This window comes from Pecten maximus, chromosome 17 (assembly GCF_902652985.1).
Source record: "Pecten maximus chromosome 17, xPecMax1.1, whole genome shotgun sequence".
In the NCBI taxonomy this organism is placed as follows: domain Eukaryota; kingdom Metazoa; phylum Mollusca; class Bivalvia; order Pectinida; family Pectinidae; genus Pecten; species Pecten maximus.
In genome coordinates, this window is record NC_047031.1 from 31,143,025 (window position 1) to 31,167,299 (window position 24,275).

Here is a 24,275-nt window from a genome sequence, read left to right on the forward strand (position 1 = left end):
CTTTGTAACACCGTTACGTGAAAAGACGACTCATTGAAAGATGCACGTTATTAATTATTACCTGTATAGGATTTAGGATATAGGATTTATAGTTTAGTTGTTTTTCTATATCTCATCAGAGACTTGTATATCACAAGTCTCTAATCTCATCGATGTGATACATACAGTTTCAAATTTTGTTATTAGTAAACTTGTATATATTAGAGCTCGGATACTGTAACCCATTGGTAATTACAATATATATAACAAGGGACGTATATAGTGGATATATAGGTCTCTGATGCAGGCATCTGTTCCAAAGAAGATGTACTTAGAGGTTCGGCAAATAACAAAAATGTTGATACCCGACAATAAACGCAAAAGATAACGTTTGTACCTTCGAAGTCTTATATTGTAGGACTAATATACTTGTCATGTTAAATACAGAACCAGCTTATAGTTCATCCCAAAAAGGGGGCGGGGATTTACCTGTGCTCTCGCCTAAGGCAGGAAGCCAACCAGCAGGTTCAATTTAGAAATGCCCCAGGCCTTGTAATCAACAACTGTCCAGGTGTCCTTGTGAAGTGGATGACAAGAGGTTTTCGATACAATATTCTTTCTTTTATTAATACAATACAATACAATACAATACAAAATATTTTATTAACGTGTCACGTGTCAATATTACAGATATATAAAATACAGTAGAAGTCATAAACACTTTACAAGTTGCATTAAAATTATATTCACATCCAGACTTATGAGACGCAATATAGTAAAAAGTTCTGTTAAATATAGGTAAAACAGGATCTTCTGCGATACATCAGATAGAGTGAAGAAGCTAAAATAGGCTGAAGATCATCACTTGTCATAAGATAATGAAATTGTTCATATGGGTTTAATTCTAAAAAGTTTGGACAATAATTGCTTGCTTCACTAAATAAAATTCGCCTAATATCTGAATAAAACTCACAGTCAATTAAAAAATGGCGCTCGTCTTCTACTAATCCTGACTGACATAAAATACATTTCCTCTCATGTAATGCTAAGGGAGGACGAGAATACCGGCCTGTCTCTATTTTCAATTTCAAATTACCACAACGGAACTTGGCTAACGTTTGCCTATGCTTAAAATTTACAACAGTATATATATATGATTCTGGGGTAAAAACAGATTTAAACGTACGGTAAGTACGCAACTTAATCGGTTATTGATACAAAATTTGCCTCAATTGAATAACAATAAATATGTTATCGTCGTATTGTGAATGTAATACTTTTATTTTTTCAGCTGTCTTATGATATTGATGTACATGCAGCACATTTAATGAAAATTTAACTGGAACAATCTGCAAAAAAAGTGAATGTATCGTATGTGATATCAGAAATATAGATATACATCATGTGATATACATAATGTATGTATCTTATCGTGTATGTATCGCATATTTATAGCTTGAACACTTAATTCGAGTTGGTACCGACACCGTATAGGTGATTATGGTAGGACCGCTTCACGGGGAACGCTCCCAAGTCGAGGCTAGCCGCGGGACTCGATGGTCACGGATGGCTGCTGTCCAGGTAAAGTAGTCTACGGCTGGCAGTGCTGGTATTGCCGCGCGACAGAACCGCCCGAGGCGAAACTCGCAATATACGTCATGACGTTTAATATTAGACGATTTTCACGAAAACTGGATTGCTCCGTCAATATTAGATTCGAAGAGCAGAATTAGCGTCAGTGGAGAACAAAATAGACCCTGTCGGACATTTCTAGAATGTCGGGGGAAATCTCGTCATATTCTATGAGAAATCGTCGATGTAAGAAACTTTTAGATAGTCATGAAATAAATAGTGTAAAGTTCATGATTTCTAGATAGCTCGATAGAATTAGACGGTGGTCATGTTAAATTGGATATGATTCACAGAACTAGCTTTGACCGTCGAAAATTAGCCATGACAATTCATAATTAGATACGTTGCTGAAAAAATGGACTGGGTTGGGTTAAATTAGATCTTTTTTGGTAAAATTGGTGAAAATTTTAGAATTAGTAGAAAATATGAAAAAACTAGTACATTCGTGTCTCCCAGTGATATATGTCGGGCTTTCTGATTGGTCAATTATTTTGGTATTTTCTAATCATTAATTTGATTGGTCAAATCAGCAAAAGTGATATTTTTCACGATATTTTTAACTATCACTTTTAAAGAATGAATAATTTTTGATATTTCACTGGTAAAAATGTGATAAAATAACATTTTCTATGCGAGCGCCTGTGGCAATTACATTTAGTAAAATTTGAAATATCTTTTCATGCTAAAAGTTTTTGAACTAATATGTATTTATTGTGTCGCACTCAGTTAAATTCAATTATTTTGGGGTGGAGAACCATGTACATGTAGTTAATTTTTTTCATTATCTTTAAACTTATTTCAACTTATTGCTAAAAGTATTATAGAAAATTATTTGACAAATTCAAACAATGTCCAGGATTTGATGATAATCATTCTACAAGATAGTCTTCTAAATGTCATCTGCACACAGGTAAAATACAGTAACACAGGGACTAGTGTGAATAGCTTATATGTTTCTATTTTAGGCCCATACCGCCATAGGTAAATATTTGCATCTATTTACATTTATTGTATGTAAGTCGACTTTGAAGTAGCAAGGTGAGAGGCAAGCCAAGCAAATATATATAGAACATACATGGTCAGTGTCTTAAAATATAAGCTGTATTTTGGCGAGGATAAAGAAAGACAAAAGTGGCAAGCCTTGGCGACCCACTTTAAATACAGCTTATATTTTAAGACACTGGCCATGTATTCTATTGATCCTGCAACAATACAAAAAGTAATCATCAAAAATAATCATTTTGAAGTGAAACGGTGTCAAAAATGACAGAAATATGTTCGCCTTTAAAACATTGTTTCACTTTGAAATAGGTCAGTCGAATTGACGCACGTGCTAAGATTCCAAAACACAGCTGTTTTCCGTAACTGTCGTATACAGCAAAAGTATATACGGAAGGTGTATTCCATAAATGCGGTGACAGTTGCAGGATAAATACATATCTATATGTATACAGATAAGGTAGCAAGGCTTTGTTATCGTTCAAACCCCTTGATCGATTTCCTTCGCCATAGTCTCATGATATGAAAATTATATAATATTATATATATGAAATATAGTACATATGTAGTAATGTGTACATTTGCAGCTGTAGTAAGTCGTAAACAAATGCCAGTGTAACACTCCTGATACATACAGGTTATGACACATTTCGAGGCCCCCGCTGACACGTCAGTTATATGTAGTGACTAGTATATCAAGCATATTTCGGAATGGTGCTGTCTATTACTTTACTTTTACGGAATCACTTATCTGTTTTAGGTGTCCTTTTATTGAACACCTGTCTCACAGTGCAACACGGCGTACCTGAATCTCATCACCGCCAGGGTTGGAAAATATTCACAGACGCTGTCATATTATATCTCAGCCGCAACTGCACGGGGCTGGTGTTTATGTTGTGGGGAAATGAAGCTCAACAAAAGACAGGCTTAATATACCCGGTAAGCCGATAAAATAAGAATTCTACCGTCCTCAGGTACTGTAAGTGAATGTTAGTTCATCTGCCAGAAGGTTAGGTTAGCCGATGCCGTAGTATGGGCGTCTGTTGTCCAGTGTCTGTCCAGCTTCAAGCGGAAACATTCTTCAGGTGAACCAAGAGGCCAAGAAGCTAGATGTAGGGTGCTGATATAAATCATGACAGTGTTTGCAAAAAGAAATAACCTTCACCCATACTTTATATCCTAAGATTCATTATTAAGTAAGAACTCAAATAATTTCTTCTCATTTATTAAAAGACCTTAAATCTTTACGGGACTGGTGTTTATGTCGTGGGGAAGAAAAGCTCAACAAAAGGGGACATTTTTAAACCAGTTGAGATGAGAAAATAATAATTCCACAATCCAAAGGTACTGTAAATGATTGTTAGCTCATATGCCAAAGGTTAAGCTAGCCTTTGCCGTAGTATAGGCGTTTGTTGTCCAGTGTCCGTCTAGTATTATTTTACTTCACACAAAAACAACAACCCCCCCCCCCCCCCCCCCCCCCCCCTCCCCAAAAAAAAAAAAAAAAAAAGATATCCCAGAAAAGTGTGAGTTACAGATTAATCGACTCAAGATCTAGGTCACTAACTAGCTGTTACATTTTTTTCGAAACTTTAAAGCCACATACTCCCGAAGAAACATATATCAATGTTTACATTTTGAGCTTTTTACAGTTTTCGGACTTGATACATACCTAACAGATTATCGTGAATCAGAAACTGAAAGAAAATGTGAATTGATGAAAGTATACGGGGAATTCCCAAAAATAATAACTGTGGCTGCGGGACCAAGTTCCTCTGAAAATGAGTCCCACAATGTAACGGCAGGTTTTACAGTCCATACTAAATGGCGGAACGCCGCAAGCGTGGAACTGCCAAAACGCAGACAGATTCTGTCAAAGAAAAGACACAAACGTGTGTGGAATCGAAAAAACAGAGTATTTCCTTAGGAAAGGAAATTATTCGTTGGAACTAAACGGGAGAAGTATAAGGAATAGACTCGAATTCCGATTTTCTGGACGTCTATTGGATTACTGGTTAGCTTTTGAACGTTGTCAAATTCACCGATCTAAGATTTTACCAATGTTTTGTTGTATGCATATTACTTCATTCTAAAATTAAGGATTTAAATGTTAACTATGTTTGTTTATTCTGTTCAGTTACCTGAGTATTACGCGAATATTCTGTTAATATGTTCAAATGAAAGTATTATTAGGCAAAGTTCACGTATGCTTGGTTTGTTTTTGTTTAACGTCCTATTAACAGCCAGGGTCATTTAAGGACGTGCCAGGTTTTGGAGGTGGAGGAAAGCCGGAGTACCCGGAGAAAAACCATCGGCCTACGGTCAGTACCCGGCAACTGCCCCACGTAGGTTTCGAACTCGCAACCCAGAGGTGGAGGGCTAGTGTTGAAGTGTCGGGACACCTTAACCACTCGGCCACCGCGGCCCCTCACGTATGCTCGATATGTAAACAACGGACATGTGTGTAGTTTATGTGCAGTGTACGTTGTTATAGCCTCGTTCTCGGCTCCATGACAAATCTCGCTATAAATATAAATACGGCGAGTTATTCTTATACACTGATGTCTCAAGGACACCCCCGGTCAAGCGTCCGGGCCAGTGGTCAATTAAATGTTGGGAGAGCGTGAATGAACATCTTGGATTGCCATTAATGCACGTGTGCAACTAGAATTTTAGGTTTTTCGGGAGTATGTGGCTTTAACATATTATTACATGACATTAGAAACACATTATAAAACGGAAAAAAATCAGTTTTGCTCTTTTTAAGCTTTAATATAATGAGAACTAAAAGAAATATTTTACAAAGAAAGAATAAGTTCAGTCGATGGAAATGAGATTAGAGTGTTTTCCCTGATTGTTGCTTTTAAAAAACTCCAAGAAGTCTTTCCTATTTAACCCATTGTTTGAAATAACTGTCTCCCTTACCTCTGGCAATAAGTTTTTGTGTGAGATACAATTTTTTTTTATTATTTAAAAAAAACTTTTTTTGGATCTATACATGTATTGGTTGATGGTTAAGAGTATCACATTGTCAGCTTTCCTATCTGATTTTTTATTAAATTCAAAAGTGCTAAACATATCATTTCACAAATCCTTGGAGCAAAATTTGTTCTTTCCCACCATCAGTCCATAATGCGTTCTTCATTATTTCAATTCCAGTTTTCCAAAAATTGCATGTAGGACTTATGTTTAACCCGCATTTAGCTACATATGAATTGGTGTTACTAAATAAAAACAATGGTAATTTAGTGTTTTTGGTAACAGAAAACGGAACTTAATAATTATATTCCAGTCAATATCATCTTAATCAAAATGTTCCTCCCATTCTTTCTACCAGTTGCACATTATATATCAATTTTACTAATTATATTACAAAAAAAATAATATCTTTATCTTTGGAATGGATAGATTATCTATCATTGGATGGATCGAAACCATATTGAGAGCAAAGTTCCTTGATAGCTGTTTAAATACCTTGATATTATAAGAAGTTTGCTAAAACACCATATATCTCACTGAAAACCTGAAAACTAAGTAAATTATCATGATCTTTTTAAAGTTGTTATTATCTGCAATAATTCCCTTTCTGTACCATTTCTTATTTTAAAAAAAAGAAGAATAGAAACACTACTATTAGAGACTTGATTTCTTTTCTTTATGCCATACAGGCATGCTCGAGATGGATTTTATGTCTGAATATCTATGATAATATGCTTTAAATACATTTAAAAAAACCCACTTATTATGACAGAAAATAATACATTCTGATCCACAGTTAGCAAGAAGGGTTTTTTCAATGATAGAATTCAAAATCATTCGCCATGTTCTTGATGTTGTAAATAATCGTATAATGAATCCATCAAGGCTTTAACTTGAATCATTTTAAGTCCTCTTTCAGAATAATTTCATTGACTACTTTTAGTTTTGGAAACCTTACTGTTTCTAGAGATAACTATCAATTTCAGTGTTGAATTTTTTGGCTCACCTACTCAAATACAAGTGAGCATATGCCGTGGTGCGGCGTCCGTCCGTCGTTCCGTCGTCTGTCCGTCCGTCCGTCCGTCCGTCCGTCCGTCCGGCCGGCCGTCCATGAAACACAGAAATCTGATATTGGTGAAAGATGAAGGGTGTTCGTTTAAATGAATGACCTTGACCTACACTCAAAATCAAAGCGGACAAATTGACTAAAATCTTTAAACGATTTGTTCTAAGTAAACTGCTGCCCAAGGAGTTGATATTGGGTCGAAGCATGCAGGCATGAAGGGCTTTCAAATTTGTTACTACGAATGACCTTGCCTTACATTCAATGTCAAAGGGGTCAAATAGGCTACAACCTTGATATATCTTCTACAAAATCAAAAGGTCAAAGGAGTTATTATTAAGTCTGCAGTAGCATGCTGGGGTAAAGGGCTACCAATAGTGTTCAAATGATTGACCTTGACCGACATTCAAGGTCACATGGGTCAAATAGGCTGAAATCTTTTAACGAATTCTCAAAAATCAAGAGTCACAGAGATATTGTATTGGGCCTTTAGCATTCTTGGTTGAAGCGATACCAAGTTTGTTCAAATGAATGACTTTGACCGACATTCAAGGTACCAGGGATCAAATAGGCTGAGATCTCTTAACGACTTTTCAATAACCAAGAGTCAGAGAGAGTTGATATTTGGCCTGTGGCATGCTTGGATTATTCTGACATACTTTCAGGGTCATAGGGGTCAAGTAGGACTAAAGTCTTTAAAAATCTTCTTGATAATCAAGGCCGAAGGGAGCTGATATTTGGTCTGTAGCATGCTGGGATGTTTGTTCAGTTAAATAACCTAGGCCTACATTCAAGCCACAGGGGTAAACTTAGCTTTATGTCTTTAAACAATTAGAATTAATAGAAAATAAAAACAAACTAGATAGCCGACTCAGAGATTTGATAGGAGGCCAATAGCATGTAGGAATTAAGGAAACTTTATTGACATTAATAAACCTATACTACTCTGATATTTGATTGAAGTTTAGAATCTGCAGGAATGACCTAGATAAACCTGTTTATAATTGATGTAGTATCAAGTGAGCGACACAGGCCAATTCGTTCTTTTGGTAAGAAATCTGATGATAAATATTGTTATATCCGGTGTGTTTTGTCAGTACATCTCCGAATTCTAGAAAAAAAATTCAGAAAGCAATACACTTTTAATTAGACTTGGCTTAATGAGTAAGCTAAGGCTCTTTCTTCTGGTGCAAATTGTAACGTTTGGTAACGTCTTGATAACAGATAACATACACCGAGTCTTCGTTTCACATGTGTATTAGGTCGCCATCTTAGATACTACAACAACGCCACCTAGTGTCATAGGGAGTAGCTCATCATTCCATATGATGTTAGATGGGTAGTGTTCATTATTGAATTATTGTTACATCCCTCTCTTCAAATAGAAGTTATCCATTCACGTTTAAACAGTCTTTTAAACACTTCGCGATTGTGCCATTTATAACATATCGTTATTTTAACACAGTTTCCTGGCATGATGAGTAGAATAAGTAACTATATTTAAACTATAGCAAAATTTCAACAACTAGAAACTACTGACTACCTAACTAGACTAGAAAAATAAATGAATTGGCGCAAATTTATTAAAAACATCTTGGCACATCAGGATCCTCACATCTGGTAATCCTTGAACCTTGCTGGCATGACACTTCGTCCCGGCTCGTCATTTTCGCAGGAGTTATTGGACCTGCCAACTTAACATCAGGCTGTGCCTGTTGAGACACATATGATGTGGGGTCCACCTTTACTCCAGGTGGTGTTTTCTGCTGACTAGAAGACTGAGTAATCTGTACTTAATCAGCACTCACATTACAGGACATTGGTAGTGATTCAACATCATCCCTTTCACAGATTATTTCTTTAGTTAGTCAGCTTTCCGTGCCTTCTGATCATAATGGTATGTCTCTTTTCCTTTCCTCTTTAGAAGTCTTTCTCTCGTGTTTTGTACAATCTTCGGCTCTAATTTCCTTGAAAGCGTGGGCAAAAGTGTCTTTATTCGTCTTCCAATGAGTCGTTGGGCGGGTGATGTGCCTATACCCTCTTTGGGTGTATTTCTCCATTCAAGGAGTGCAATATTGGGGTCTGTGGAGTGTCTTGCTCATTATTCGCTTTGTTGTTTTGACCGCATTCTCCGACTTTCCGTTTGATTGTAGATAGCCAGGTGAACTTGTAAAATGCTCTATCTCGTATTTTAGTAATCGACTGTGATCGTTACACAAATGACATTTACCATTGTGGCGATTGATCTTTTTACATTTGAAAATCTTTTAACATTGATCTCTAATAAGGACAATATGACCATATTCATGTACGATTTTTTCTATCAATGTGTGTGGCTACCATCTAATAAGGTGTGTACACCATAGCCATTTACTAGCCTCCCTATAGCACAACTGTTACAGTTGAAGCAGTATGTAAAGTTATATTAATCCAATTTATAAGTAGTGTCTGCATCTGGCAGATTGATTCCCTCGGAATCACCCCCGTACAGAAATGTACTGTTGTATTGGTCCCTATGGTTTGTCTTTCTCAGAAACTGGTTGTTGTATAACGATACAAGTACAATTGTAGTGATATATCACCAGCCAGTATGACAAAGAACAAAAGCTATATTACTCCAGTTATCAAGAACATAGTTTGTAACTGCAACAAATGGCTTATACATATGCATGGTTTACTGACAATCTGTACAAAATAAAGTATATGCATATACATCAATGAAATGGAGCTTCCAACTAGTAAAGGGTATTCATGGTACTGGTTTCCCTGGCGGCTGGAATGAATATATATACCTGGCTGTGTGTTTAGTGAGATAAGAGCGATTTTTAAAATTAAAGCTTTGACAGTCCATTGAAATTTATCATATCACAGTCTACTGTTAAAGCAAGTAAACACTAGTTATAATTATCGAATTCAGCCTTGTTCAAATGTGTCTAGTGCAGATGTGTAAACACTGCTATACTTGTGCACCGGTGTTTTGTTAACGGGCACATTGGTCTACCCTATAAAGTGTACATAGCGGTAATTTCTAGACAGAGTTATTCTAAGTATTTTTTCAAATGTGTAAATCATTTTCATTCCTTTGATAATTGCTGAGGTAAATTTAGTTCATAAATGATGAATCATTGATTCAAAAACTTTAATATTAATAGCTGTTTCATTTGTTAAAGCGGTAACTAGTAGGGAGAATGAAGCTTGAAATCCGTTGACTTGCATATTTCAAATAAACATTTGATTCAAATGTAACCAATAATTGTTAATCAATTCAAATCCTAATTTAAACGTGCACTAATCTACCAGTATTTGAAAAGGAATATTTTCATTTCCTCTGAACTGATCATTGAATACTGACAGAATACCTTAATTTCTATCTCTGATCAAGCTTCAATTTCAAGTTGGGGTTAGATTATTAATGCAAGTTTATTTAAAAGCAAACAAAAATTGAATGATGAATGTGCAACATAGACAAACGAAATGAAAACTGTGAAACATGCCATTGAGGAATGGGGAGACAATTTCAAGTTTTCACATTGACAAACTGATTAAAAACTGTCAACTGTCTTTTAATTGCTGCTAAATAAATGTATAGTTTTAAGGAAATAAAATTTCGAATATTTTTGCTTCATGGCCCTAATGCTCTTCCGTATAAAGATACAGTGCATTCCTCTTAATATCATGTCCTATTTGTCAGACAAAAACATGATATTTACAGTAGTGTGACATTAAGAGAAACATGTTTGTTCACTAAATCTAGTGCATTACCAATCTCCATAACTAAAATTATTATCTCGAAATTTCAAGTAATTATCTCGAAATTTCGAATTATTAAGTCGAAATTTCGAGTTATTAAGTCCAAATTTCGAATTATTAAGTCGAAATTTCGAGTTATAATCTCGAAATTTCGAGTTAGTAAGTCGAAATTTCGAGTTATTGTCTCGAAATTTCGAGTTACTAAGTCAAAATTTCGAGTTATTAACACGAAAAAATGAATTTTTTTTTTGCTTCATGGCCCTAATGCTCTTCCGTACATCCATGTATCTGGCCGACAAATGTTTGTATCTGATATAGTGCGCAGTCGAGTTGTTTCCACTTAACTTTTTAAATATGCCCTATACTTGCAGATTTATGGTAATAAGTTGAAATAATTACTGTTGACGATTTTCCAACCGATTCCAAACCTAACTAACGTCTATCAATGATAAAATATAAATTCAATTTCAGTACCGGGACCATCTTATTCTGAAACGTTCCCATCCTATGGCTAGACGTAACGCTACTGATGGGGGATTCCTGGGCTGCAAACACTTCTCCAAATGTAATGAACACTTAAGATTTCACAACAAGACCCCTATTGACTGGAATTGGCTTCCTACTCCCAAGAATACGCTGCCTATCGATTGGAAAAGGCTGCCTATAGACAGATCGCCTGTTCTGAGGGATTGGGATTATAGTGGCTGCAATGAGCGATTTCACTGGAGTCGGCTGCAGATAAACTGGGATCGGCTGCCTCTTTATCGGCCTGTTGGCTTGGATGAGTGTAATACTGGCTTGTATAGGCTGCCTGTTGACTGGAGTTGGCTGTCTATTGACTGGACTGGGTTGTCTATTGGCGGGCCTGTGAAGCCCAACACAGGTATCATTGCGCGTAAGTGATTAATTGAGCCTGGAACATATCACCAAGTGTTTTGGGACATGTTGTTTTTGCTTCGTTTCTTTAGTCCCATACAGGAAAAAACCGGGGGAGGGGTGCATGTTTATTATTAGTATTATTAGCCCATCATTATCAGATCCTTGTTGCTATTTCATGAAAAGCACAGCAAGGATATTCCTCAAACTTCATGTGTAGGTTCTCGTTGGTCCCTAGCTGTGTCAATTTAAATTTAGACTGTTTATGAGGTGGTTGGCGCCAAGATCCCACTTGGAACTCTTTTGTTATATCTTATTAAAATCTAACCGGTAATAAGTATTTATATATTAATGCATTTAAAATGCTGCCCCCCCCCCCCCCCCCCCTCCACACACACACACACACACACACACACACACACACACACACACACGACTTCGGGTTAAATTATTGAAAAGAAATCAAACTGCATGATGAATGTGCATCAAGGACAAAAGTAATTAAAACTGTGAAACCTGAAACCTGGTGAAATTGTAAGAAAATATCAAGTTTTCGTATTGACAAACTGATTAAATAACGACCAAGACAATTTCCTATAATTGCTGTAGATTAATAGATATATGATTTCAAGGAATTACCAAATCTCGAATTACTTTCATGACATCAATGTATCTAGCCGACAAATGTTTGTATCTGATATAGTGCGCAGTCGAGTTTTCCACTTATCCTTTTTTTCAAATATGCACTATACTTCCAGATGTACGATAATTAGTTGATTAAATGTAATTTGAAATAATTACTGTTGACTACCTCTCTCATTTATAATAACATATTATTTCCATTTCAGCATCGAATCCACTTTCTTAACCCCGGCAACGAAATGTTGGGTCCCACCCTCCACTTGGGAGCCAGCAGAGTACTGCGAGAGAAACAGTTTGAAAAAAAAACCTTTGTGATCATCAACTTTAGAGAGAAGTTCTCTTAGTTTATTTTCCCTTTCTGAAATTCAAAATTCATTGCAAGTCCGTGTGAGTGAAAATAGCTATGGAAGCGCCGAGTTCATTTGTACCAAATGTCCGTTTTTTTCCGGTTTTTTTTTTGTGTGTGTGTGTGTGTTGTTGTTGTTTTTTTATTGTACGTTTTTTGTTTGGTTTTTGTGTGTGTGTGTGTGTGGGTGTGTGTGTGTGTGTGTGTGTTTATATTCTTAATGTAAATGACGACAAATTGAAAGACATTGGTGTTCACTGTTGGTTTAATTTAAAGTTTTAATAGTGAAAAGTGTTATATAGACATGTACTATTGATCAAGGAAGACTATCCATACAGAAATGTAAGGTGTACGTATATAGTATACTCAAGGGAAATAACTCTTACGACCTGATATGTAATAGGTCTACCTGGAACATTCTAGAAGATTTAATGTTTTATGTACAGGTGTCCATTGACAAGTGATTGTTTACAAGAAGAATGTTAAAGAATTTCAGAAAAGAGATTGATGGTTAATGCACTTGAAACATTTGGCAATATGGTATCAATAGCAATAGAAAGAAATTGTTATTCAGAACTGGTTTAATATTGTCAAGAAGAGCTATATGAATTCTGTTTTATCAATGGCCTGATAATGAGAACTGATTAATAAGTTTTAAGGGGGGAGGGGGCTTTATTATTTGTGTTGGATTATTAACTGAACTGTAGGATTTATAATCATTCTTAATTCTGGAGAAACGAATAGGAAAGGATTACTCAAGGACAGTTGTTATAAGATAAGTAATTAACAGTGTTGATTTAATACACAACCTTGTACACCACTTAATTATTATTGTGAATTATCTCTGTAACTTGCTTAGCTTTGAATATATCATTAAATTGTGCTTTGAATTTAGCTGCTGGTTTTCATCTTTCTTTTATTATCACGTAACAAAAGTTACACAACTGTGCTGCTGAGGAGGGAAGTTAAACACGAGGCTAAATATGTCAAGTTTGAAAACCAAATAAAGAACCTTTGGTTAGCAAAGATGGTGGGATAACGAGGTTAGAATGTGATGTGTCTTTTCTTTTGGTGGGTGTGACTTCATCAATATAGGTACATGTATGCTTCAGTGAGGTAACATTAAAGTTGTCATCACTATAAAAGGGAGACAACCATGACCACACCCCACCTGGGACATGTATTAATTATGGCAAGCCAAGTTGTCATATATTCGCGGAGCAATACTGATCCAGTATTTTACCAAATTATATCAAATTATATAGTATATAAGATATCTTATATCTTTTATAAGATATCTTATAAAAAATATATAAGATATCTCATAAAAGATATAATATATCTAATAAAGTATATAACATATCATATATATATAATTTGGGTAATGCCTGGATCAACGTTGCTCCGTGAATAAATGAGAAATTGGCTTACCATAATCAATGCATACATAAACTACACGTGTGCATGTAACAAACGGAGAAGGCCGTCCATAAATGACCCATGCTGATAGGAAGTACGTTCAACAATACAACACAAAAATTTTATTTTGATCTGAAGTATCGATAACAAATCACAATATAGGATTCGACAATGTTATCATAATGAGTCTTAACTGCAGATATCTCTGCTATTAGTGATGTATTTAACCGTCTCAGACAAATATACACTCGTTATAGTGTCTTCGGGATGTATTTAACCGTCTCAGACAAAAAGAAACTCGTTATAGTGTCTTCGGGATGTATTTAACCGTCTCAGACAAAAAGACACTCGTTATAGTGTCTTCGGGATGTATTTAACCGTCTCAGACAAAAAGACACTCGTTATAGTGTCTTCGGGATGTATTTAACCGTCTCAGACAAAAAGACACTCGTTATAGTGTCTTCGGGATGTATTTAACTGTCTCAGACAAAAATACACTCGTTATAGTGTCTTCGGGATGTATTTAACCGTCTCAGACAAAAGACACTCGTTATAGTGTCTTCGGGATGTATTGAACCGTCTCAGACAAAAAGACACTCGTTATAGTGTCTTCGGGATGTATTTAACCGTCTCAGACAAATATACAGTCGTTATAGTGTCTTCGGGATGTATTTAACCGTCTCAGACAAAAATACACTCGTTATAGTGTCTTCGGGATGTAATTAACCGTCTCATAAAAAATACACTTGTTATAGTGTCTTCGGGATAACAATTTAAAAATAATATTACCTCAAAGGGAATTTGAATGTTTATTCGGCCATAGCAGCCGAGATTCGAGAGGTGTTTGCATTTTAATGAATGATGATTTGGACACAAAAAAAATCTTCATTTACTACTAATGACAGAAAATATCTAAAAGTCAATTTAGAAATACAGAGTGATTTGAAAATATACCCGGTTAATATCTACGGCCCCAATAGAGATATCCCCATTTCTATGGAAATTTTAAGGAAAAACAACGTTATGACTCGTGCCCTGACCGGGCTTTGAACTCTCGATCTACGTCATCAAATCGCCTCGCCAGAAAGAGCCGTAGCTTACATTGTATCTTTTTATTCATCAAACAACATAATCACATGTTTACATTACAAATAAAAACAGGAATACATGCGCCACATCTACGTTCTTAAAATGATATGTTATTTTAGGAAGAATGAACTTTATGGATCAATACATGTTTTCAGTTACTAAACAGTAGTAAAAGTAAAGAAGGAAATGGTGTTGACTGGATTTACTTAGGTAGTTTGAAGAAGGAAATGGTGTTGACTGGATTTTCTAAGGTAGTTTGAAGAAGGAAATGGTGTTGACTGGATTTACTTAGGTAGTTTGAAGAAGGAAATGGTGTTGACTGGATTTAATTAAAGAGTTTAAGCAAAAAGGGAATAGGGTATTCTGGATTTCCTTTAACAGTTTAAGTAAACAAAACAGAAAGGGATAAGGCGGAAACGATAAACAAAACAGAAAGGGATACGGCGGAAACGATAAACAAAACAGAAAGTAAGAATGCAAAAACGCTAAATAAAACAGCAAGTGACAAGGCGGAAACGCTAAACAAAACAGAAGTTTAACTGACAAGGCGAAAACGATAAACAAAACAGAAATTTAACTGACAAGGCGGAAACGATAAACAAAACAGAAACTGACAAGGCGGAAACGATAAACAAAACAGAAACTGACAAGGCGGAAACGCTTAACAAAACAGAAACTGACAAGGCAGAAATGCTAAACAAACAGAAACTGACAAGGCGGAAACGCTAAACAAAACAGAAATTTAACTGACAAGGCAGAAACGATAAACAAAACAGAAACTGACAAGGCGGAAACGATAAACAAAACAGAAACTGACAAGGCAGAAACGCTTAACAAAACAGAAACTGACAAGGCTTAAAACGATAAAAAAAAAAAACAGAACCTGACAAGGCAGAAACGCCAAACAAAACAGAAACTGACAAGGCGGAAACGATAAACAAAACAAAAACTGACAAGACAGAAACGATAAACAAAACAGAAAGTGACAAGGCGGAAACGATAAACAAAGCAGAGCGTGAGAAGGCAGAAACGCTAAATAAAACAGCAAGTGGCAAGGCAGAAATGCTAAACAAAACAGAAACGAACAAGGCGGAAACGCGAAACAAAACAGAAATTTAACTGACAAGGCGGTAACGATAAACAAAACAGAAACTGACAAAGGGGAAACGATAGATAAAACAGAAACTTACAAGGCAGAATCGCTAAACAAAACAGAAACTGACAAGGCGTAAAACGATAAACAAATCAGAATCTGAGAAGGCAGAAATGCTTAACAAAACAGAAACTGACAATGCGGAAACGATAAACAAAACATAATCTGAGAAGGCGGAAACGATAAACAAAACAGAATCTGAGAAGGCAGAAATGCTAAACAAAATAGAAACTGACAAGGCGGAAATGATAAACAAAACAGAAACTGACAAGACAGAAACGCTAAACAAAACAGAAAGTGACGAGGCAGAAACGCTGAACAAAACAGAAACTGACAAGGCGAAAACGATAAACAAAACAGAAACTGATGAAAGCAGAAACGCTAAACAAAACAGAAACTGACAAGGCGGAAACGATAAACAAAACAGAAACTGACAAGGCGGAAACGATAAACAAAACAGAAACTGACAAGGCAGAAACGCTAAACAAAACAGAAACTGACAAGGCGGAAACGATAAACAAAACAGAAAGTGACAAGTCGGAAACGATAAACAAAACAGAAAGTGAGAAGGCAGAAACGCTAATTAAAACAGCAAGTGACAAGGCAGAAATGCTAAACAAAACAGAAACTAACAAGGCGGAAACGCTAAACAAAACAGAAATTTAACTGACAAGGCGGACACAATAAACAAAACAGAATCTGACTAGGCGGAAACGATAAACAAAACAGAAACAGACAAGGTAGAAACGATAAACAAAACAGAAACTGACAAGGCGGAAACGATAAACAAAACAGAAACTGACAAGACAGAAACGATAAACAAAACAGAAAGTGACAATGCGGAAACGATAAACAAAGCAGAACGTGAGAAGGCAGAAACGCTAAATAAAACAGCAAGGGGCAAGGCAGAAATGCTAAACAAAACAGAAACTAAGAAGGCGGAAACGATAAGCAAAACAGAAATTTAACTGATAAGGCGGACACAATAAACAAAACAGAATCTGACTAGGCGGAAGCGATAAACAAAACAGAAACAGACAAGGCAGAAACGATAAACAAAACAGAAACTGACAAGGCGGAAACGATAAACAAAACAAAAACTGACAAGACAGAAACGATAAACAAAACAGAAAGTGACAATGCGGAAACGATAAACAAAGCAGAACGTGAGAAGGCAGAAACGCTAAATAAAACAGCAAGTGGCAAGGCAGAAATGCTAAACAAAACAGAAACTAAGAAGGCGGAAACGATAAGCAAAACAGAAATTTAACTGACAAGGCGGTAACGATAATCAAAACAGAAACTGACAAAGTGGAAACGAAAAGATAAAACAGAAACTTACAAGGCAGAAACGCTAAACAAAATAGAAACTGACAAGGCGTAAAAAGATAAACGAAACAGAATCTGAGAAGGCAGAAATGCTAAACAAAACAGAAACTGACAATGCGGAAACGATAAACAAAACAGAATCGGAGAAGGCAGAAATGCTAAACAAAATAAAGAATGAAGTGTAGTGAGGGGCGATAACTCATTAGAGTTATCGTTCCTTACGGAACGTAATGATAATACGAGCTAATTCGCCTATTTTGCCGGATATAATAGCGATTTGAGGACAGAAAAATTGACACATACAATTCGGTTGATACTTTGAGCCATTGTAAAACTCGGCTCGATCTAGGTCTGGGTGTATCTGGTATCCCTGTGGAAAATCGTTTTTGTGAGATATTTTGGGCCAAACATGCCAAAACGACATTTTGACCGAGAGGCTCTGTTTAAATCGCCCTCAAAATTCAGAAAAAAATCCACAGATATATACAATGGTCATACAAAGAGATAAATGCTTCCTGAAGAAAACAGTCCGTTTAGTTTTTCGATATCATTAGCAGAACGGGCACAATATTGTTTTGAAAATGGCCTATTTTTTCGACCTTCTCAGTATTTTTCCACTCGACTGGGGTAATTTCCTATAAATAGGCTGCCTGTTTTGATGACGCAAGGCCAGGTGTTTCCTTTCAGTTTAGCACGGTTGAACAGATGGACCGGGACGGCATACAGATCAACTGGTTTTATATTTGTTTTGCGCGAGTCATCTCGATGATGTCTTTTAAAGCCTGCATTAACATCAACAGGTCCGTAAAAAATGCCGTATGAAGTTTATACGGAATAGAAATTATAAACGCGCTTAGTTTGGTCGTCTTGTCCGCATAAATAAAGGAAAACTATAGAAAAACGTCATCCGGAACTCATCGGGTATTATCACTGAATGGACCGGATGGAATATCACCGGGGACTTCACGCCGCTTACTCGTTCAACTCCAGGCTTTAGTTGCATTATATTTATAAGTGAGTTGTATTACATTTTCCCGTCAGGACCAGGACTTTTTAATATTATGTTATATTAAAAGTGACATTGGAGGTTACAGTTGTTCTATTATGACCATACTTAATGCTTTCCAGGATCAGTATTCATCGTCAACCCAGACATGTGTTCACATTCTTTTCTATAACAAATTTAAATCTAAACTTGTACGGAGTCGTAGGCTTCCAGTAGGCCTAGTGTAAATGTTACGTGCTTATTAACGTTTTTGAGACAGGTGACGTTTAAATATGTAATATTTAATTTCTTAACTGTGTGTTTGTTTGATGAAATTACGGTGTCGTTAGTTGATGCTTTGATGTCTTTGATCAGCTGATATTTGTTTATGTTGAGGAGCAAAGACGTTTCGAGAATCATATCTCGTACATATTAGCTTACGATGACACGAACATTCAAGGAACTATTTACTTAAGTACACTCTAACAGTATATTGAACAATTCTTCTTTCAGTTATATATATATATATATATATAAGGGTCAAAGAAGTAATATGAACAGTATAATCCAGATAACACTGGATCCTCACATAAATGTATGGAGGAAACAATTTACTTGTAATGATTATATTGGACAAAGAAGTAATTCAAACAGTGTAAACAATACACTGTGTAAACAATACACCTTATTGTTTACACTGTTTGAATTACTTTTTTGCCCCATATATATATGTTAACAATGTTAAATTCAGATTTTCAGACTGCTTCATGACCCCCTCGTTTCTCAGGTTGTACTATCTATCGAAAGAGGAAATGACCCGTGAACACAGATTGACGGGCGTCGACCTTTGACCCTGATTGAAGTGTAACCTTAACGACGTCACCAGCGTTGAGTCTCAATATTGCTACACTTGTACTTGTATCATACTGTTGATCCTGTGAATCCGTCCAAGTGTATCCGAACTCCTTTCCGTTGACATCCAATATAGTACCGACATCCTCTTCTCCGAACGTCTCCACAGACCACGTGATGTGGTACACGCCACTGACACTACACGTGAATTCACCGGTTGTGTTGTCATAGCAACCACCTTCGTTTAGATAAACTTTATCAAATACAACTGGATTTGTTTCTGTATCCACGCTCACGGCAGCATAGAACGCAATTGGTGGACGCTGTTCTGTAATGGACAGAAAATAAGTTATTAAGAAGGACAGAAGATTAGTAATACTTACGTAAATGCGTTAAAAAGAGGAAGGTGGTTTGGAACAGCAAGACGCTTTCGCTTCCGAAACATATTATCGTAAATATTATATATTGTGTCTAGCATGCCCTCCTATTTTATTATGTAAGTACACAGTAACAATTAAGGTTCCGGTGCATGGACTTGCAACGATGTAACTTAGATAAGAATAAATAACAAGGGACAAAAACGTAATAGAAATAAATGCGAGAAAAATGTAGTTCAAGATTTTCAAATGTAAGAATGTCACGTACTTGGTCGTATTTTCTTTAGTCCAATACTGTTTTAACACGATCGGTCTAATGCGCCAACATACATAATTTATTATCGTTCTCTTCACCCCTGTCATATCAAAATCAAAGCTACACAACTTTTTTTTTTCGATTATAATGACGGGAAAAGAAACCAATCGCTAAATTTATGCATTTCTTATGACGACCACAGATGAGCGGCAACCAAGTTCAACGCCAATCAAGTAAACGGTTTGGCGATCTAGAGATTGATGTACATCAGAGGATCAAACTTTAATATTTTCACTTAGATGTCAACAGAAATATCAACAGAGTATAGCAACATGTATAGAAACATACTGTTCCTCCCGATAAAGAAAGACATGCACAATAACAGCTTCCACCAGACAGTTCCATCATCAATGCCTAATGCATTTGGAAATCACATAGCATGCCCGACGGAACGACCAAAGCTCATTATGTTTGCATTCAATGCAAATATATGTAAGCATTTTCAAATCACAGGAAGTGTGTTTATGCACTACAGCCAGTGCAAATTGCTATGATCACTAATAAGTTGCATCAATTTTCTCACAGGACTGATATGAGAAAGGTCTTCTTTGTCATAAATACACATTGGTACTTGTAAGACACATGTTTACTTGTTAAGATATTAGTATATTATCGCCATAGGTATGGTAACAGGATTTTTATTTTCATATTAACATTCATGTAATGTCAAAATACGCCTTTGGGCAACGTAAATCTATATATAGCTGTCAATTTCATATTCAATACTTAATAACCTGTATTTGGCTCTCCGACTGTTGTTCCTGGATCCCTGGGTTGATCTGGGGAAACATCAGGCAGTTTTGGCGTTCCAGTTTCCATGAACACGGCGTTGAGCGTTTCATATTTATAACTTAAATCGTGAAGTATTGTCTGCAAGTATTCCATCTGTTGTTGGAAGTTTCGTAACTTACTGTCGTAGACCGACAGCTGTTTCCGTAAATCCGAGTTTTCGATGCGTAGAATCTGTAAAAACTGATGGTCGACGCCAGGACACCTCCGGAGTAGCGAATCATCTCTGTTTATTAGAGGCTGCGTGGCAGTATCGCTAATTAGTAGTATATATAATATAAAATACATATGCATAGCTACTATATATAACACCACACCACTACACAACGACGTAGCAATACAGATCACACAACTACCAGCAGCAACGTTAGATATAGGAAGGAGCTCCTTAGCACTTGACACTTAACAACCGGGTATTTGTCCTTTAGGACAATAAATATGTTACAATCAATCAACGAAAAGCATTTGTGATATATCAGCTTCCTCGTATAACAAAGTATGTGTAGAAACAGTTTTACCTGTGTAAAACCGGTGTAGTATCTTGAATAGGGTTTAACGCGACTAGGTATTTACTTCCTCAAAAAATATTTTACATTATATTGGGCTTCGCTTACCATATCAGATATAACAAAACACATGTAAACCTGACAGTGTGCTATATGTCAGCTTACTTAGATAATATTAACATGCATTTTGGGCGACGGATATAACACATTGATTCTTTGACATGAGACCAATACATTGGTGTTTATCCTTTAAAGTATTACTGATTACCGAAGTATACGGTAATCAAATTTATTGAAGCCATTATGGAAGTTTAATATGTGTTAGTATAAGGCCGGAGGAGTTGTTCCCCTTAGTAGATTTAAGCTAGACCTCTGTATCTTAGAGTTATCCCGCTTGATAAAGCATTGTATAGCATTTCCCAGTAGGCAAATTTAACTTCCGGTCATTTTCATTTTGAACAAGCACGAGTGTGCAGGAATTTTAATTTGGACAATTTGGACTGTCACGATGCCGAGAGGAAAAGGTACCAGGCGAAAAGGATCAAGGGTGGCCTTGTCGCCGCCCCCTGCGAAGAAAAGAGGGGGAAGGCGAGCTGTTACAGATGCTGAGAGGTCTGAGGCCGCCGTCGGAGAAAATTCTGCCAATTCACGTGCACGTTGTCCGCAATCAGAATCGTCCTTGGTGGAGATCCACGTGGAGGAGGGTGTGACAGGTTGTATCAGTACGGAGCCCGTGCCAGACTCTAGTAGGGTGCGACTCCGGTTACTGATTCTGATAATGCATGTGGCAGTGTATTTTCGCCTGAAATTGAAATTATCCCGCTAGAATCCGACTCCATAGGTAACCATGTGCCCAGGGCTTTGAAACAAAAAATTTGGGGCCATGAATATATTAATTTGGCCCTTCTGTTAAAGGGATATTCTGAATTAAATGAATTTTGTACGAGCGCACCGATGGTTGTCGGATCTAGTGGGGTGATTGAGACCCGTCCGGCTATTTGTAAAGAACAAATTACTAATATAGAGAAATGGACGAATGCCTTCCACATCTTTATGTCCATTTATTTGGAAAGGTTTCCCCACAAGACCCAGGAGCTTTTGCAGTATGTTAGCACGATACGGGGGGCAGCTTCTCAGGGGGTGTCTGGGGGTTGGCGGGTTTATGACGAGCAATTTAGGGCACGTCTTAGTCAATCTCCTGGTTCACCTTGGAATCAAATTAATTCCAACCTTTGGCTCCGGGTAATGACCCCTCAAGCTGGAGGGATGGGGAAGAACAACTAGGCAAAGGGTTACACTAAGGATTCAAAAGTCAGAAATTATAAACCCTCGGGAACTTGCCATGCCTTCAATAAGGGTAACTGTAAATGGGACAATTGTAGGTTTGCTCATGTTTGCAGTATTTGTGCTGACAGTCATAGTGCCACACAATGCAAGTCTTTTCGAGCCTCAGCTGGAAATTCCAGACAGGGAAAAGGTCTCAATGCTAATGTTCAATCTGGGAAAAACTCCAATAAATAGTGAGAAATTACAACAGGAGTTGTTGGATTACCCAAACCATGAGGTTACACAGGAGCTTGTTAACGGTTTTTCTAATGGTTTTTCTTTGCACTATCAGGGGGTTAGGGAAATCACAGATTGTGTTAATTTAAGTTCAGTTAGACAGTGTGTTGACATAGCCCTTCAGAAAGTTCAAAAGGAGGTGGATTGTGGAAGGGTGGCTGGTCCATTTAGGGAAAGACCTTTACCAAATTTGAGAATTTCTCCTTTAGGACTCGTTCCCAAGAGTACCCCTGGGGAATATCGTTTGATTCACCATTTGTCTCATCCTAAAGGTAATTCTGTTAATTCTGGTATTGACCCAGATTTGTGTTCTGTTGAATATACAAAATTTGATTCAGCTATTGAATTAGTACAAAATTTAGGTCAAGGGGCATTATTAGCAAAATCTGATATTAAATCAGCTTTTAAGTTATTACCAATATCGCCACAAGATTTTGAATTGTTGGGATTTAAGCTTCAAGGTTTTTATTACTTTGATAAATGTTTACCAATGGGCTGTTCAATATCGTGTAGCTTATTTGAGAAATTTTCGAGTGCTTTAGAATGGATAGTGCAGAAGAAGTCTGGGAAACAATCTGTATTGCATTATCTTGATTTCTTATTTGGAGGTAAAGCTGGTTCCACCCAATGTAAGGACTTACTACATTGTTTTTTAGCTACTTGTGAAAACTTGGGGGTTCCCATTGCTGAGGAAAAGACACTGGGACCTTGCATTGTATTGTGCTTTCTAGGTTTAGAAATTGATACTGTAAACCTTACAATAAAGATTCCTTCGGCTAAAGTTACTGAGATTTGTGAAAAGCTAAAAAAAAGTCTCCACTAAAAAGAAAGTGACTTTGAGAGATATGCAGCCTAATTAATTCAATTAAGGGTTTGACACAGCCTCATCACCACATTAGGGTTACTGGGGAGATCAGGCAAGATATTGAGGCTTGGTTGTATTTCTTTGAGAATTTTAATGGGGTCTCAATTTTTCTGAAGAAGGAATGGGAGAGTTCTCATGCTTTGTGCTTGTACACTGACAGCGCGGGGGGTCCAGGACTGGGCTTTGGGGCCTTTTTCAATGGTAAGTGGTGTTTCGGAATATGGCCAGTCCAATGGCTTGGACTGTTTATGCCAGTGTGCTCATCATAAGATCGCGTGCATAGTTTATAACAGACTACACGACTAAAAGAGTTTATTGAAATGTGCCATTGTTATATCTAAGGACTTTCATACTGAAATTCCAGTGGATTTATAGTGATGTTATTCCAGTTATGTGCCATTGTGTTGGACAGTGATAGTGATATACTAAATTGTGAAATAGTATTGACAGTTCATAATAACACATCAAATTAATGTTTTATTTGTTTATCTTGTCGCAGATTTGCTGTTTTGAATAAATTTGGCGGAATTCTGGCAAATTGGCGGCAGCATGTGTCAATAAGCAAATTCCCCCCTTTCATTTTAAAGTGGTATGGGTATCCAGGGTAGGTCTGCTTGGTTTCCCAAGGGACATAACTCAGGAGGAAAAAGGATAAGGGGAGATAACTCTGCAAGAGATGGATGATAGATCCAAGGTTATGTGTTGGCCATGGGGCCATCATATTGGTTTATAGGCAACTGCTTGGAGCACGGCGTGCTTAGCACAA

General features: G+C 36.7%; 2 protein-coding genes across 2 annotated transcripts in view; one reads left to right on the plus strand and one right to left on the minus strand.

Annotated features, from left to right (window-relative positions):
* The window catches only part of LOC117315311 (uracil-DNA glycosylase-like), a 34,558-nt gene extending 22,342 nt beyond the window's left edge, over positions 1-12,216 (plus strand). Inside the window, exons 6-8 of the mRNA XM_033869459.1 lie at positions 3,371-3,549; positions 10,874-11,297; positions 12,127-12,216. Of these exons, the coding sequence (XP_033725350.1) occupies positions 3,371-3,549; positions 10,874-11,297; positions 12,127-12,146 (623 nt within the window). The 3' untranslated portion in view covers positions 12,147-12,216. The remainder of the gene's footprint in view (positions 1-3,370; positions 3,550-10,873; positions 11,298-12,126) is intronic.
* A 6,822-nt stretch (positions 12,217-19,038) lies between these two features.
* On the minus strand, positions 19,039-20,605 carry LOC117315312 (complement C1q-like protein 3). Its single transcript, XM_033869460.1, has 2 exons — positions 20,521-20,605; positions 19,039-19,421 (listed from the first exon to the last, which is right to left on the minus strand). The coding sequence occupies exons 1-2, from the start codon at positions 20,603-20,605 to the stop codon at positions 19,039-19,041; spliced, it is 468 nt and encodes a 155-aa protein (XP_033725351.1).
* Positions 20,606-24,275: the final 3,670 nt, after the last annotated feature.

Coding starts and splice junctions, on each gene's coding strand:
- LOC117315312 (XM_033869460.1), bottom strand. CDS start 20,605: ATGGAAACTGGAACGCCAAAACTGCCTGATGTTTCCCCAGATCAACCC. Junction 19,422..20,520: donor AGTCGGAGAGCCAAATACAG/GTTATTAAGTAT, acceptor TGTCCATTACAG/AACAGCGTCCACCAATTGCG.